Below are 15,714 nucleotides of genomic sequence, written 5' to 3' on the forward strand. Positions count from 1 at the left end.
TCTGAGCCCCCAAAGAAATGGTTGTGTGTGTGTGTGAATGGGAAACAATGAAAGAACAAAGGTTTTCCTGTAGGAGGCCACGAAGGCAAATACTATTTGCTCTGAAACCTTCAATTACCAGGCCAGAGACAAGGGGGAATCCTTTTTTTCTCTCTACTTCACTAGGTCTAGAATATTCCCGTTTGTGTATTTATACACTTAGGATGTACTTTGTGGCTTCTCAAGGTATTGTTATTCTATTTCAGTGGACTCGGAACTTACAACTTATCTGATCCCTGTCCGAACACCCTGGATCTTCTCATTTGGGGAGGAGACAGAAGGTGGGATCAGTAATCACCCTCTATGTGCCATATTCTCCAGTTGGGCTGAGCATGGCTGAGACTAGGTTGTGGCAATGCTCTTCAATCTTTCCAATTTTGTTTTTTAAGTCTTTTGTTTTTGAAAACAGTTGAGAGAATCACAAGTGAAGACTGCTGTACACCAGGGAAATAGTCGTTCACTGCTTGTTCGCATCATTCTGACCCATGGTGAACTTCTTTGGTCTAAAAGGAGGCTTGACATTGGTCAAACTGGAGGTCATTCTCATGGGAAAATTAGACCAAGGTATGGAGGCTCTCAAAATAATGTGGTTCTTTGAGGGCTTGGAGGCTGGGACAGAATGGAAACCGGACACATAGGAGACTGGAGCCAAAGGGGAAAACATGGGCACAGGCAGGGAGCTTGTGGTCAGGAAAGCAAAGACACCATGAGGCAGTAAGAGAAGCTGAGCTGTTTAATCACCTCCTTGGCCAGACTCAATCAAGGCTGTGGTTGATCCTGAACAACTCACACCTGGAAGCCATTAAGAGTCGCTGGAGATGGAGTGGCCGCTTGAGTCAGAGGATGAAGGAGGATGGAATGGGGAGCTTCGGTGTCTCTGACTCCATCATCCGGCCATCTTGCCCCCAGGTCCTGCTTCAGCTCTTAGAGGTTCCTGGCTGGTCCCCAGGGGCAAGGCACCAGACAGCGTGCCCTAGCTGTGGTGGGAGAATGACCCTGAGGCAGGGGCAGCCATTCCCCATGTGGCCTACACTGAGGGTGCGGCACTGTCCGCATTGTGGTGGGAATCGAGGTTTAAGGCTGGGGAAGTGGGGAGTCGGGGGAGTAGGATCGGGGGTTGCCTGGGTCCCACCACCAGTCTGGAGTTAAATAGCAGAAGAGAAGGGTTGTCCATGGGAACACTGACTTGTCCCCAGAGACAGTTCCTGGTGATGGGCTGACCTTGGCAACAGACCCTAGCAGCAGGCAGTTGTCCTGACAAGAGGGTGGTCCCAGTTGACAGTCCCTGGCAGTTTCCTGAACAAAGGGAGGAGCTAGCCGGGGAGTCGTGCCCCCAACTACTTATTCTTCTTGAAGAAGCTGAAGCGCTTTTCTCGCTCTCGTTCTCTGCCGTCCTTGCTGCGAAGTACCACGGGCCCCTCAGCCCCGACCGGTGACACTGGGGGCATTGTCATGGCCCGGGTCATGCCCCGGGTGGCACTGGGCACCGTTGGCTCTTCAGGCTCTCCAGAGGCAGAGGACGCAGTGGCAATGGCTGCATTCACCACCCGCAGCCACGAGCTCATCTCTGCCTACAGGGAGCATGGAGACAACTGGTCAGCTTCAAGGGCGCTGTGCTGAGGCCTCCAGCCTGTGGACAGCGGGGAGGCTTGGGAGGAGGCGGCAGAAAAATGGTTTGACTATTTCATGTCATTGGAGAAAAAGGCCCCTTAAGACAGGGAACATGTTTTGGTGTGGCCTTCACAAGCATCCAGGTGGCACACTGGGGGCTGTCTGATTACAAAGAATGAGACACTTAAGGAAAAAGAGAGCAAAGGGGGAAGAAAGGAGAATCTGCAATTGGAGGGTTCTAAGAATGGCAATGGGAGAGAGGGGTGTGGGCGGAGAGGGGGCAGCTCACCTCATCCTTGGCTTGGAATAAATATTCTTTTCCATCCTGTAAGCTGTTGGGAGAGAGAGAAGCCTCAGGACAGAGCTGAGAATCGGGAGTGGCCCCATCAGTGCTGGTAGGAGTTCAATCATCAGCCAGAGGCCAGGCTGGAGAACATGCCTGCTGGGCCCTCGGAGCCAGGTCAGACACCTCTGCACATCCTCGTCTCAGGACTGTGCGAAAGCAATGCTTCTTGATTGGCTACAGAGGACCAGGGTGACCTCACTTCCACCCCAGGCCATGCCTCCAGCTCTGGTGCTTGCTGGCGGCAGGGGCAGGCTCCTGGAGGTCCCTGGAGGCAGGGGAATGCCAGCACCCTGTCCTCAGATATCCCATCCAGGACAATTTTTCAGCCTGACATGGTCAGCCATCAGGCCTGAGTCTTGGAGCTCCTGCTTCCCTTGGTGTGAAATATAATGTACCCCCTGGCTCCCCGCTTCTCCCATCTCTCCACCTGTCCCCAAATGCCACTCTAACTCCCCATCCCATCCTGAGGGTACAGTGCTGTTCCTACCCCAGCTTGAAAACATGTTTGCGCTTCCGATAATCAAAGGCGACACTGCCCTGGGCCCTGGCCAGGCTGACAGGCACTTCTCCGTGGTATGGCACTCCCGTGCTGGCTGCCTTCACATCCTTGTAGAAACCAAGGCTCCCATGCCGCAGGACACAGTACACATTCTGCCATGACCTGGGAGGGACATGGTGCAGGTGACGAAGCGAGACAGGCAGACTGACCAGCTTTTATGGGGCTGGGAGCCCCGGGGAGAGCGTGGGTGTTCTAGGATTTCCAGTGCCACTCTGTTCGTAGGCCTGTCATTTTACACCCTCCTGAAGGAGGCCCCCCTCTGCTCCTGAGTCCTACCCCTTCCCTAGAGGACTTTCCTCCTGCAGGGCACCCCCCCACTCCTCCCCATCTATTTAGGAAGAGGTTCTGGGGAAGCCTCTTCAGAGGCAGGGACTGGAGAGGCCACAGCACTGCGGCCTGACCCGCTACCTGTTGGCAGCCTTCTTGCCGAAGGCCTCCATCTCCTGCTTGCGGCACAGCATCCCCTCCATCTGTTCCTGGGCAGAGAGCTCTGGGCCTCGAGAGGGCAAGGTGGCAACCCGGGCTGACTCAGATGACCTGCTCTGGGGCAGGATAGGAGGGGCCGAGCCCTGTGTCCGGGTCTGCCTCTCTCCCTGGGGCCCGTTGGTCTCGTCTCCTGGGCCAGACGCCTGTGGGGAAAAGAGTCTGTGTCAAAGGATGAGGGGGCCGATAACTAGCCTGGATGTCAGAAGCTTGAAGTCCACCAGCTGGGCTTTCTGCCCCCAAGTGTCCTTCGAGCCTCTGCCCTCTCCTGACCTCAGTGTCCCCACCACCCAGCGCATACCCCTCTTCGTCCCTCCAGATATCAACACCCACACCTCCAGGAGGAACTCACAGGCCCTTCTGGGAAGCTGCCCTGCTCAAGTCTTTGTTGTTCCAACAGGGGCTACAAGGACAAGAAGCTTTAAGAGTATGTGCAGGACACGGGGCTGAAATTCTGATAGGGCACAGGGGTGTGGGGCTCACCTGGGGGGACTCTCCATCTGTGCAGACTCCGTTAATGCTGGCTGCCTGTGTGGGTGCTGGTAGCCGGGGGTGGGCTCTGGAGTGGCAGATGACACAGAATAATGTAAGTCCTTGGGCTGCTTAGCTTCAGCCTCCTCCTCCTCCCCAGATGCCCCCGCTCGCACCCGTCCCAGGAAGCATCAGGAGCCGTCTGGCCGTCCACAAGGACCCCTCCGGGCAGACTGGCTGTGGGCTCTGGAGCAGGGGGCTGTTTCCTCCGTTCCTCCTCTTCCCTCTTTCTTTTCCGCTCCTTCTCCTGCTCCTCCAACTGTCAAAACATTCTGAGGTCAGAGCATAGAACAGGGGTCCTCAAATTTTTAAACAGGGGGCCAGTTCACTGTCCCTCAGATCGTTGGAGGGCCGGACTATAGTTTTAAAAAAAATGGTGAGCAAATTCCTATGCACACTGCACATATCTTATTTTGAAGTAAAAAAACAAAACGGGAACAAATACAATATTTGTATTTGCATGTGGCCCGCGGGCCGTAGTTTGAGGACCCCTGGCATAGAAGGTCTCACTTAAAAGGACCAGGGAGGTGGGGAAGATGAAATGTCTCAGCTCTGGTCTGCGGACACAGAAAGGAAACTATAATTCCATGAGAAGAAGCGGGGGAGGAGGTGTCTCACAGCGTCACTCGGGAATGACGACTCCTAAAGCTGTGGTGACAACATGGCACTCTTGGCTCACATCTGGGAGATGCTGGTGCAGTGGGAGGAGGGGAACTGTCTTCTTCCCGCGAAAGGGAGCACAGGCCACAGGCCCGAGGTAGTGGGACGGGGCGGGCATCCCTGGGGTCCTGTGGCCCTCACCGCGGTGAGCTTCTCCAGCGCACTGAAACGCTCCTCCCAGGCCACTGCTGACTTCTGGAAGGCCTCGTGCCGCTTGATGAGGTTCTCGACTTCATCAACTGTGCAACCCAGCTCAGCACTTCGCACCAGTGGCTCTTGGCTGCACAGCCAGGCCTCCGCCATACCTGCGTCTCTTCCAAACACGAGCACCTCCAAAACTGCAGGGATGGGGGCGGGGATCACAGGAAATGGCAGGTCAGAGTGGACATTGGCAGAGCACTGTAACCATGTCAAGAATAGGGCACAGAGAATGCTACTGCCCCAAAGCAGGAGCACAGGGCAGAGCCAAGGGCGGGAGCCTCGAACTCCATGCCCAGGATTCCTAGTCTGACTCTGGAAACTACAGGATTCAAGACCCCCAGCCCCTCCTGGCAGGCCTGGCACCCTCACCAAGCTGGAGCCAGTCCATCTTCTCCTGCCACTTGTCCGCGGTCTCCTGGCGCCGTGCCTGCAGCTGAGACAGCTTCTCTGAGATCTGGGGGCGGGGCAGAGCAGAGATGCGAGTTAGCATCCCGCTGGGCTTTTCGGAGACTCTGGGGGACTGACATAGGGGAACTAGTGATTTCTGATTTCAAGAGGCAGACAGTTCTGGGCGGGGGCGGGGGGGGCGATGCGAGGGCGGGGGGGAGATGGAATGGGACTCCCTGAACAGCACGGAGGGGAGAGAGAGTGAAAGGTTTCTGTAAAGAAAGGATGAGGAAGCAGAAAGACTTGGGAGCAAACGCAGCATTAAGGCCTCTGCCATAAGGATGACCCGGTTGTGCCCAGGCCTTGCCCACCTCCTCAGCTGCATAGTGGCTCCTGGCGAGCAGCCCCTGCCCCATGTCGATGCAAGAGGAGAAGCGGTCGGCCCTGGCCTCGATCTCTGCTTTGATGCCCTGGTGGTTCTTGATAACCATGTCTGCGGAGGACACATCCCTGGGGGTACAGAGACCACATCACAACCCTGCTGTCCACGACCCTTTCCCAGCCACCAGCTCCCAACCCCTGTAGGCCACGGGCACCGCGGGCCTCACCGGGGCCGCTCCTGGGCATCCATCTGCAGGTTCACCCCGTCCATCCACAGCATCAGCTCCCGGACAGCCATGAAGAAGCGGAACTTGTCCGTTGTGTCCAGCAGCAGCTGGCGGCGGGCAGCAGAGTTTCCCTGAAGCTGGGCCCAGGCCTCCGTCACAGCCTGCATGTGGCGGCCGATCTCTTCGGCCTTGTCTCCGGCGTAGGCCTTCTGCAGCCGGTGGCCATCGTCCTGCACCTGCTGGACCTGCAGGGCCCAGCTCCGAGTCAGGCAGAGCTGGAGACTCTGAGGAGCTGCAGTCTCCTCCCCCACACCCCACCCTGGCCTCTGCTCGCCCGGCCTGCCCATTTACCAGCTAGAGGAGCAGAGGAGGAGCAGGGGCTGGGGGCTGGGAAAGATGACAGCTGGTGCTCAGAGTAAGCTTTGTCATACTCTGCCCTGTTGGGTCCCAAGTGGGAGCCTGGGCTTAGCCTGGGGAGCAGCCCTTTAGAAGGGCGACTAGCCAGTTGGGCTTTCAGAGGCTTGTCCAAGACGTGAGAGACCCCCAGAATGGCTAGAATGAGATTTTCAGCCTGAAAGAGGGATTAGATGGGGGTGACTGGGTTTAAATGGTTGCAGGAAGGATCTTTGCTTGGTTTGTGTGGGTCTAGAGCTCTAGTTGGGTGGGCCCGATAGCTGGATTTTAGTCCAACGTGAAGAATACTCTAGCCTTTGGGACCATGTGACAATGTCACGGGCCCTCAGGAGGCTTGTCATTGAAGGTGTGAATGTGGTGGTGAGATGTCCTCTGGCAGAGATGTTTACGTAGAGCAAATCCACCTCATCCCTAAGTGGCCTTCCAGAGGATGCAACCCCGGCATTTCTGAGGGGCCCCCTGGCCTTTTCTACCAAGTCCCCTCCAAGCCACCCCTGACCTCACTTGCTGAGTCAGACCTGGGCGCTGAGGGCCTGGATGTCGTGCTCGAAGGCACAGTGCCGGCGCTGCAGGGCTTCGGCCGCGTTGAGGTCTCGGCCGGTCCCATCGGGAAGCTGCTGCTGCTTTTGCTGCACCCGCGCCAGGGCCTGGCGGGCCCCGTGCAGGAAGCGCTGTAGCTCATACGCAGCTGCCAGCACCTGACCCCGCGTGTCCAGCAGCTCGAGCAGGTCAGCCCAGGCCTCGTTGAGGCTGTCCTTCCACTCGGCCACGGTGGCCCGGGCGGCATGGCCCCCGTCGATGAGCCCGTTGGCCAATGCGTTGGCACTATCCACGCGCTCCTGGCCGATGGTGCTCGTGTCCCGGGAGAACTCTCGGAATTTGTCCCGGAGCATCTGGTGGAGGGAACAGGTGCACAGACAACTCTGACTCTGGCCCCTGCCTAACAGGATGGGGGTGGGGGGCGGGGGTGAGTCTTCTCTCCCCTGGGCCACACGGACCAAAATAGGTTTCTCCAGCTGAGCTAAGCCCGAGAGCAGATGCCAGTGGTTCCCAGTGACCCTGGATCTGATGAACACCCAGGCCCTCAACAAGGCAGTGGGGGCGCTTCCAACCTTCAGCCTACAGACAGGGGTACCTTACACTGTCTAGTTCTCTTGGAAAAGAGTGATTGCTAATTTCCTTTCCACCCAGTTCTGTGCACAGCCCAGTCCTCCTTTCTGCACAATTCTTCAACTTAAATACCTCAAAACCCAGGAGGACAGTGCTGCTCAGCCTGGTCTGCACCCACCCCGTGGTGCCCGCGCAGGATGGAGCCCCAGTCTCCCAGGGGGGCCTCTACTCGCCCAGGAGCTGACCGGCAGCTGGTGTCCTCTCCGCACTCACCGTCACGTGCTCGTAGTCCTGGCCCAGCTCATGCGAGGCTGCCACCACCTCGCGCTCCTGGATCCACTGCTCCAGGTCATCCAGTTCACGGCGCAGCTGGCACAGCCTCAGGTGCTCCTGCAGGCGCTCCCGCCGCTCTCCGGCCAGCTCCTTCAGGCCAGCGTACAGCTTGTCCACCTGGGCTTGGCGGATGGATATCCGTGTGCTGTGGGGGAGGGGAGCGGCCCAGCACTTAGGATACCCTGCTCGGATCCCCAGCCTGCCCCGTAGAGTCCTGTCCCTCTTAGCCAACCAATGGCACCTTCCTGGACGGATCTGTGTGCACGTACACGGGAGGCTCCATGATCCCTGCACCTTCTTGGAGCTGCTCCCCTCTCCCCCAGGCACTGGGTCCCCTGATGCCGCCGTGCTCACCTCTCTGGGTGGTCGTGGTCAATCATGTCCTGGCTGCTGGCTGCCAGCTGGTGGATGGTCTGGGCATAGTCAGCCAGGGCTTGCTCCAATACCTGATGCTTCTTCACCTCGGCCTGGGCGCTCAGCTCATCCTGGGGGCCGGACAGTGGTCATCAGGGAGGGTCACGGGGAGGAGAGAAGCAGGTGACAGCCTGGCTCTGCCCTGGCCCTCACCTTGGCTTTCTCCTGGCCCATCATGTGTAACTCCTGCTCCCCCATCCAGGCCTCGGCCTCGGCGGCATCTCGGTAGAACTGCTGGGCTCGCAGGGCCTCTTCGAGTCGCTTCCCTCGAAGCTCCAGCTCATGGCTCAGGCGTTTCCACATTTCCTGTAGCTCAGCCAGCTCCGGGCCTGCCGCGGCCGCACCCAGGGCACGCTGCCGCTCCCTGAGGTCCGCAATCCGTGGCTCGTGGCCTTGTATCTCCTTTTGCAGCGTCTGTCCCCAGCAGCAGAAGAGCACACACTGAAAAGCTTGCTAAGGGACCCCCTTACACCTACTCAACATCAAGCCCCCTCACACTCTTGCTTCTCCTCCTTCCTGAATCCTCTGCACTTCCCCTCCCTTCTGGCCCAAGGATGTGGTGGTAAAGCTCCTTCAATTCCATGATCTTCTCCTGAGGGAACCCACCCTCCACGGCTAGCGAAGGCCAACCATGAAGTCTAGGGTCACACCCAGCATCGAGGGGGAGCCAGAGAACCCCCAGGTCTTAAGAAAAACCATCTCCCTGTCCCAGGGGGCTCTTGGGACCTTGCCTTTCGCCTCTGCCTCACCTGGTTTTTCTTCATGAGGAGCTGGACACTGGGCAGGTCCTTGCCATGCTCCCTGGAGCTGGCCATGGGCAGACGCTCCGTCACCCACAACTGAATGAGAAAGGAGGGGTGAGTGGAGGTCCGCAGGGCAAAGTAGAAGCTGGGAGCTGGAGAGCGGGTCAGCTGGGGGGAGGGGTTCTAGGGCTCCTGGTGTGTGTGCAGGAAGCGACCATCTCTGGTTCTGGGGAAAAGGGACTTCCAGGGCATCCCCAAGTGTCCCTAGAGGGTTGGTTTTCAATGCCAAAGGGGAGGAGAACACGGCTGGCATTTCCCCAGCGCATGGCAGGGGCAGTTTGCCGTGGGGACGACGCTACCGGATCCCCGACCCTAGGGACTCACGATCTCGTCCTCCACATCCCGGTGGAACTGGTGCTGCTCGCGGGAGGCCTGCAGGCGCTGGCAGCGCTCCCTCATGGGCTGGCACAGGGCCCTGAACTTCTCCTCCACAGCCCGCGAGGTCCTCTCCACCTCCCCTGCACCCTGGTCTTCCTGGGCCAGAGCTTTGGCCTGGGCCTGGATGGCCTCCACCTCCTTCTCCCGCACGGCCATCTCCCGTTCCAGCATCTGCCGACCCCCAAGAGGAAGATGTTATCCCTGCGCTTCCACCATCAACCTCAGAGGGGACCCTAGTCAATATCAAGCCCGTCATGATTACTTACCCTGGGCTCAGCCCAGGGAGAGCATCCCTCCCGGCCTAGACAGTGGACCTCAAGCTTTAATATACATAGGAGTCCAGGGAAGGGGGCCCTGATAACGGTGCCAGTTAGCAATCCATTGCCTCGCAGTCCCAAATCCACCTTTCCTGCCTTGTTGGAGACATGAGAACTGGACCCTGGAGATATTTCTCCTTCACCAGCTGGTGCAGTGCTGGGCCAGTAGAGGGTGACGGAGGGACACCACAGGCACAGAGAGGGGGGCTTCTGCTTTTGGCTTTTCTCCCAGCGCCTACGCAAAACTGCCCACGGTGTCCAGGAGACCCAGTGGCTATCACCCCCCAGCAGGTTTCCTTGGCATCAGTGACGACGTCCTGCTGGCCAGCTTTGGCCTGCCAGCTTCACACCTGCTCTGGCCTGTGATTCCCCAGCAAATTCCCAATGCCATTAGCGGGCCTCTGCCCTCGCCAAAGAGTTCCAGAACTGAGCCTTGGGGTGTCTGAGAACGACCTCCCCAATCTCCAGAGCTACAGGCTGCCTCTCCCGTCTCCTGCACTCATCACTCCAGCAAAGGCTCCCGCGCACCTGCTGCTTCTTGAGCAGAATGTTGACGCTGGTGAGGTCCTTGCCGTAGTCGTCCGAGTGCAGCTGGGCCTGCAGGCTCAGCAGCCAGCTCTCCAGGGCAGAGCAGCTCTGGGCAAACAGCTCTGCCCGGTTGGCATCGAAGAGGCTGCGGGCCTTGGCCTGGGTGGTGGTCTCCAGCTCATCCCAGCGCCTGTGCAGGTCCTCCAGCTTCTCCGACACCAGGGCTTTCAGCTCTGGTTTCTCGAGGCTCAGCTCCCGCCCTTCCTGGATGGTGGGGCAAAGAAGAGTAAGTGTCAGAATTAGACACCACAGCGCTGTACAGGCCAGAGAACTAAGGGGCAGCAGGGACCTAAGTGTAAGCAATAATTCCGAGTTCTTGTGTGCCCTCCTTAACATACTCTTCTCGAAGGTTTGGACCCCCCTCTAAAACTTCCCTACCTCGCTGCTGATCACACTCAGCTCCCCTTCAAGGTCCAGCTCAAATCTCACCTCAACTAAGGAGCCTCTGCGATCTCCTCTATTTCGAGTTCCCTAGTGCTTGCCGTTTCTAGTGATACATCGCACATGGTCTTGTGTTATTTGTTATCGTTTCATTTTTCTCAGCTCCTCACCCCTCACCTGACCTGTGGCAAGTGAATCTCTCCTGTCTCCCCACTCCCAGCCTTTCTGCTGGAGGGCTTTGTTTGGTGAGGGAAGCAGAGTCCCTCGACCTGCAGGCAAGGCAGTGGCTCGAAAATCCTGAAGTGTTCACCACCTGGCCTGTTCCAGAGAAGTGCTGACCCTGCGGAGGAGTGTCATCCTGCTCTGGACCCCGGAATAGTTGTTGCGTTGACCCAAAACCGCAGTTTGGCTCCTTACTAATTTGTATTTTCTCAACGTTCTGGAGTCACCGTCCCATAGACCTCAGGGTGGAATTTCCCACCTTGGAAGGTTGGCATGGGAGGCTCCATGACCTCTGGCCCTGAAAGAGCCACATCCCGAAGCCTGGGTCCTCCCTTCATTGTGGCTGGGACCTGCCCAGAGGAGCCCAGGGGTCTCGTCCTGCTGCCCCGTCGCCCCGCTCACCTTGTCCACCTTGTCCAGCCAGTCCTTATTGGCGGCCAGCTCCGCCATGAACGCCTGGTGCTTCTGCCACTTTGTGTGCAGGTTGCGGGCCTCGTCGTAGGACACGTCCTGGGCCGTCAGCATCTTCTCATCGATCCAGAGTTTCAGCTGCACAGGCACAGAGCAGGGATGGAGAAAGGCACGTACATCTCAGAGGGAGGGAAGAGCGAGGCATAAAGTGGGGGCAGGTGAGCGGGGAGAAGTGGCGGATGTGGGAGAAGCTGGGCGGGCTTCGCCTGCTCAGGGGACACGGCAATGGACTTGTTCTTGGCTCAAAGAGCCAGGGCGCCGTGGAAAGGATGGCTGGGGCGTGTCGGAGGGGACAGGGGGAACTGAGCCTCACCTCATGACAATCTTGTAAGAAATGCTGCTGCTCTCGGTTGTCCCGAAGACGTCCCAAAAGCTGTTGCACTGCTTCTTGATTCTTCCTGTGTCTGTAACGACAGCCCCTTGTGAAACTCTTGAACTTGCTGTGAAGGGCTCATGACCCTCCAACTAACCCCGAAACCTCCAGTCCTCCTCCTCTGGGCACAGTGCCTTCCAGGTACACTGTAAAACAGCCAGAGTCCGATCCAGCGCCCAGCTCCCCTGGGGTGACTTCATTCGGCTCCCGTGAGGGAGGCAGAACTTCCCAGCCCATGGCTTAGGCCCTCTCTGACCATTGGGCCCTCCTTCCTCTACTTCTTGTCAGCCCTCCAGCCCCATCGGCCAGGCTGACCTCCGTGTTCTCCATCTTTGAGGCCACCCTGCTTTCACTCATTTCCCTCTCGAACCCTCCATCGGCCTCGTCCTCATCATACCTCCTCTCGATGGAGTCCGCCTTCTCTCGGATCTTCTCGGCATGGATGTTGCCCTCAGACACCAGCTGCCGCCCGGCCTCCAGGAGCCCGCGGATCCGCTCCCCGTTGGCGTCCATGGTGCTCACGAAGTCTTCCAGTTTTTTTATGGTAGCGTCCGCAGCCTGGAGTGTCCCCGGCATCTCCGTGTGAGACAGAACGTATTCCTGTGTGGGAGGGGAGATAGCCAGCTCGCTTCTCAAAGCAGAACTCGGTTCTCAGACACAGAGGCCACCCAGGGAGGGCAGGGCAGACCGCCCAGCCGTAGGTCAGGCGGAATGGTGCCTGACTGCGTGGAATCTCCGGAAGTTACAGGGAGCTGGGCTGGAGAAGCTTTAACGGTCCAAATCCTATCCACCCCCTTTCTAGCTATTGAGTCCGTTTCTTTAGTAATTATGTGACAAGCCCACTTATGTCAATTTTGGTAAGTCATGGTCCATATTTTTCTAACATGTTCTTCCTGCCCATCCTGTTTCCTCAACTACCCCACCTGCTGCTGTATCCCTCCCCATCCACCTCTCTCCTTCACATGCCCCTGTCCCTACTTCCCGCTTCGTCCTGACTTATGCCCTGGGCTCTCACCTGGCTGCTGAGCACGCCCTCGGCCTGGCGAGCATCCCGCAGGAACCCCTGGAAGCCATGGGCCTGGGCCAGGCAGCCCTGCCGGCTCTCCCACATGCGGCCCAGCTCCTCCCAGCCGGTTCCCAGGGCTTCGAGTCGCTGCCGTAGGAAGAGGCACTGGGGATCGGCCTGGTCCCGGGTCACCTCCTCACCCAAGGCCCGCAGCCGGCTGTACTCGCTCTGGGCCCGCTCCACCTCTCCCCGCAGGGCTGCGTGTTGGGCCAGGAGGGCCTCTGCCTCAGGCAGGGTGGCCGGCCCTTCTTCAGAGGCCACAGCAGTCTGCGTGCGACCCAGCCAAGCCTGGAAGTCATCTAAGCTGCGCAGGAAGTCCTGCAGCCGCCGTGCCTCACCCAGCGACTCCTCTCGACGTCTCATGGTGGCCCTGAGGTCCTCCCAGCCAGCTTGCACCTCTCCAAGCCGGGCCTGGATGGCAGAGCTTTGGGCGGGGTGGCCAGCAGCCAGGGCATTTGCCTCTCGAGTCAGTTCCCCCACCCGGGTGGCGATGGCCTCCAGGTCCCGCTCGGTGCCGGCCAGCTTGCGCTGCAGTGCCAGCACCCCAGCCAGGTCATTGCCCAGGCCCTGGGTGGACTCGATGACCTTGGTCTTTTCCCTCATCCAGGCCTGGGTCTCCGTGCACTCTAGGTGGTAGTTCTGGATGCTCAGGGCTGATGTCAGAGCTGCCTTCTTGCCATCCGCCAGGGACCGAAACTGCTGCCACCTGAGAGTGGAGGGAGGGTCTGAGGTCTGGAGTGGCTCAGCTTCCCCGCCCTGTCCAGGTACATCTGGAAGCTTCTTCCCTGCCTCTCTCTCCCCACCCGCTCCATCCTCTCATCTCCATCTTCATTGCTCCCTGTCCAGGCTCCAGCCTCTTCACACGACCTTGCCCCCTTCCATCTTTCATTATTCCCCTGCCCCCAGCATCTTCCAGACCACCTTCCCACCACATTTTTGACCTCCATTCCATGCCCTACAGAACTCTTCTGGCTGCCATCCCATCTGCTGTGTCCTCTCTCAGTTCCCTAGTCCCGCCCTCCAGCCACCTGTGGTTGAGCTGCTTCTGGGTGTTGACTATGCTGTCCTTGCCCGCGGGGTTGGCCTGCAGCAACTGCTCTGCAATGGTGTTCACGGCAGTAATTCGAGCTGCGAGGGCATTCATTTCTGGCTCCAGGGTCTCGAACCTGAGGGGGTGGCAGAGCCGGGTAAGATCGGCAAGAGGTGGTGATGCACCTGCAACCTCCCTAGACACCCATGAAAACTCCTCTCCGTCAGCATGAAGCTTGTTTATAGGAGCCTCTCACCTCTTACCTACATGGCTCACAGTCTCTGAGGGTCAAGGGGGAGTCCCCAACTCCCTTAAACAAGTAGAAAACAGTCATCTCTAGAGTTGCTCAAAAAGATGTAAAAGTTAAAGGCCAGGGCCTAATCCTGGCACCGGGCCCCAGCCTTCACCAGAACCTGCCTTAGTCCTCCGGGCCTTACTCCTTAGCTGCCTATCTGGGACCCATGTTAAAAATGAACTGATAACCAAAAATATGTAACTGATAAAGACGTGAAGCATAATTTCTCCCAGGGACATTTTACATTCTCAGAGATTGTCAGCAAACATTTTCCGTAAAGGGCCACATAGTAAATAGTTTAGGATTGTGGGCCATATGGTCTTTGTCACAAGTATTCAGCTCTGCTATCTTCGGATGATGTGTAGATGAATGAGTGTGGCTCTGTTCCAATAAAGCTTTATTTACAAATACAGGCTGTGGGCCGGATTTGGCCCAAGGGTTGTAGTTTGCCAACCCGTCATGGGATAATTTGAAAACTACTTTTAAAACCACCAAGAAATCTGACTATAGAGTGAGAAGTAGATGATAGTAAGGCATTGCTAATTTTGTTCTGTGTAATAATGATATTGTGTTTCGATAAAAAATATGACCTTTCTATATGATTTTAACATTTATTATTCTGTAAATCAAGCTACTTCATGGGGTCAATCAGTGTCTCTATCTAAAGGTTTATAACTTCAAAGCCTTAGCTATTTTAAGTCCACACACACACACAATTAAAAAAATAAGTTTAAGAATACTTCCTCATATTTCTTAAAGGATGCATTCTGGAGAATGTAGAGATGAAATGATAATATTGGGGATTGGCTTTTGAAAAGGAAAATGAATCCAATAGAGCAAGATATTAACAATTACTGAACCCAGGTGGAGGATATATAGGAGTTTGTTGCACAATCTTTTCTACTTTTGAGTATGTTTAGCAGTTTTCATTAAAACAACAACAAAAAAACAGACTCAAAGGGATATAGCAAGATCAGGCAGTTTCCAGTGGGACCTGCCATGCCTCTCCCCAGCCTCCCAACTCACAAGGCCATTCCAGAGGGAGCCTGCAGGGGGCCTACCTTTGCTGCACCACCTCCAGGTCCTCCAGGCGCTCGGGCAGGGTGAGCCCGTTGAGCCACTGCTCCTTCTCCTCCACCCACAGCCCGCAGGCCCCGGCCTCGCTGAGCATGGTGTAGCGTGCCAGGGCCGCTTCCAGGGCCCTCGCTCGCTCGCCCGCCCGGGCCTGCAGCTCCTCGTAGTGCCGCTCCAGGGTGGGCACCCGGCCCTGCACCTCGGGTGTGCGGCTCAATGCCAGAGGCAGAGCGGCAGCCTGTTCCCTCAGGGCGTCCAGGGTTGGCCGGTGGCCTCGGATCTCCTCCTCCAGGGCCCGATGCTGCCGGGCCAGGGCCTGCGTGGAGAACTCGTCGTGTCCCAGCTCCGGGCTAGACACCAGGCGCAGCGCGTCCACCAGCCAGGCCTCCATGTCGTTTGCATCTGCCTGGAACTGGTAGAGGCTGGCGGCCTGGGCGAGCCGCTGGGCCCGCTCCTCCGCCAGAGCCTCCAGCCGCTCCCACTGGGCTTGGAGCTCAGCTGCCCGGGCAGCGGCCTGGCCTGCCCCAGGGTGGCCCTCGGCCACTAACTGCTGGCCCTGCTCCAGGGTGAGCTTCAAGGGCCCCAGCCGGCCGCTCATCTCGCCTCGCAGGGCTGTGTGCTTGTTGAGCAGGCGGAGGACACCTGTCAGGTCCCGGCCAGTTTCGGCTGAGGCCAGCAGGTGCTGCTGCTCTCGCACCCAGGCCTCGGCCTCGCCCGCCTCCCAGAGGAAACGCCAGAGGCGCCGGGACTCCTCCAGACGGGCCCGCCTGGCGGCGGCCAACTTGCACAGGGCCTCGTAGGTCTGCTCCAGGGTGGCCACCCGCTCTGACACCAGCTGCGGGTCGCACGGTTTGTACTCTGAAAAAGTCACGGTGCAGGGTTCAGAGCTGTAACGTGGCCCTCCTGTTGCCCATCCATCTCTGGTCTCAAACCCTCACTCTACTCCCTAGAGCTCCCTCCCTCGTTCTATCATCCACCATCCACCCATCATCCTTCCTGTCCCCAGATTTTCCCAGTCTT

At 57.9% G+C, this 15,714-nt stretch overlaps 1 protein-coding gene across 5 annotated transcripts in view; it reads right to left on the reverse strand.

Moving 5' to 3' along the window:
* Positions 1 to 757: 757 nt before the first annotated feature.
* SPTBN2 (spectrin beta, non-erythrocytic 2) overlaps positions 758 to 15,714 on the reverse strand; it is a 35,902-nt gene continuing 20,945 nt past the window's right edge. For 3 of the 5 annotated variants that reach the window (XM_070427608.1, XM_070427610.1, XM_070427606.1), the window contains 24 exons: positions 14,682 to 15,552; positions 13,324 to 13,461; positions 12,245 to 13,001; positions 11,627 to 11,829; positions 11,170 to 11,260; positions 10,788 to 10,934; positions 9,723 to 9,986; positions 8,824 to 9,048; positions 8,446 to 8,535; positions 7,850 to 8,110; positions 7,637 to 7,767; positions 7,223 to 7,427; positions 6,358 to 6,732; positions 5,426 to 5,670; positions 5,189 to 5,327; positions 4,800 to 4,884; positions 4,371 to 4,567; positions 3,686 to 3,828; positions 3,522 to 3,597; positions 3,391 to 3,441; positions 2,964 to 3,184; positions 2,484 to 2,657; positions 1,940 to 1,982; positions 758 to 1,610 (listed from right to left, as the gene is read on the reverse strand). In XM_070427608.1, coding sequence (XP_070283709.1) covers positions 1,377 to 1,610; positions 1,940 to 1,982; positions 2,484 to 2,657; positions 2,964 to 3,184; positions 3,391 to 3,441; positions 3,522 to 3,597; positions 3,686 to 3,828; positions 4,371 to 4,567; positions 4,800 to 4,884; positions 5,189 to 5,327; positions 5,426 to 5,670; positions 6,358 to 6,732; positions 7,223 to 7,427; positions 7,637 to 7,767; positions 7,850 to 8,110; positions 8,446 to 8,535; positions 8,824 to 9,048; positions 9,723 to 9,986; positions 10,788 to 10,934; positions 11,170 to 11,260; positions 11,627 to 11,829; positions 12,245 to 13,001; positions 13,324 to 13,461; positions 14,682 to 15,552 — 5,366 coding nt within the window. In that variant the 3' untranslated portion in view covers positions 758 to 1,376. The remainder of the gene's footprint in view (positions 1,611 to 1,939; positions 1,983 to 2,483; positions 2,658 to 2,963; positions 3,185 to 3,390; positions 3,442 to 3,521; positions 3,598 to 3,685; positions 3,829 to 4,370; positions 4,568 to 4,799; positions 4,885 to 5,188; positions 5,328 to 5,425; positions 5,671 to 6,357; positions 6,733 to 7,222; positions 7,428 to 7,636; positions 7,768 to 7,849; positions 8,111 to 8,445; positions 8,536 to 8,823; positions 9,049 to 9,722; positions 9,987 to 10,787; positions 10,935 to 11,169; positions 11,261 to 11,626; positions 11,830 to 12,244; positions 13,002 to 13,323; positions 13,462 to 14,681; positions 15,553 to 15,714) is intronic. The other 2 variants (XM_070427607.1, XM_070427611.1) reach the window with 1 other exon arrangement.

Source organism: Myotis yumanensis, unplaced genomic scaffold, assembly GCF_028538775.1.
Source record: "Myotis yumanensis isolate MYYU_CA2020_CCGP unplaced genomic scaffold, mMyoYum1.0.hap1 SCAF_10, whole genome shotgun sequence".
Classification (NCBI taxonomy): Eukaryota; Metazoa; Chordata; class Mammalia; order Chiroptera; family Vespertilionidae; genus Myotis; species Myotis yumanensis.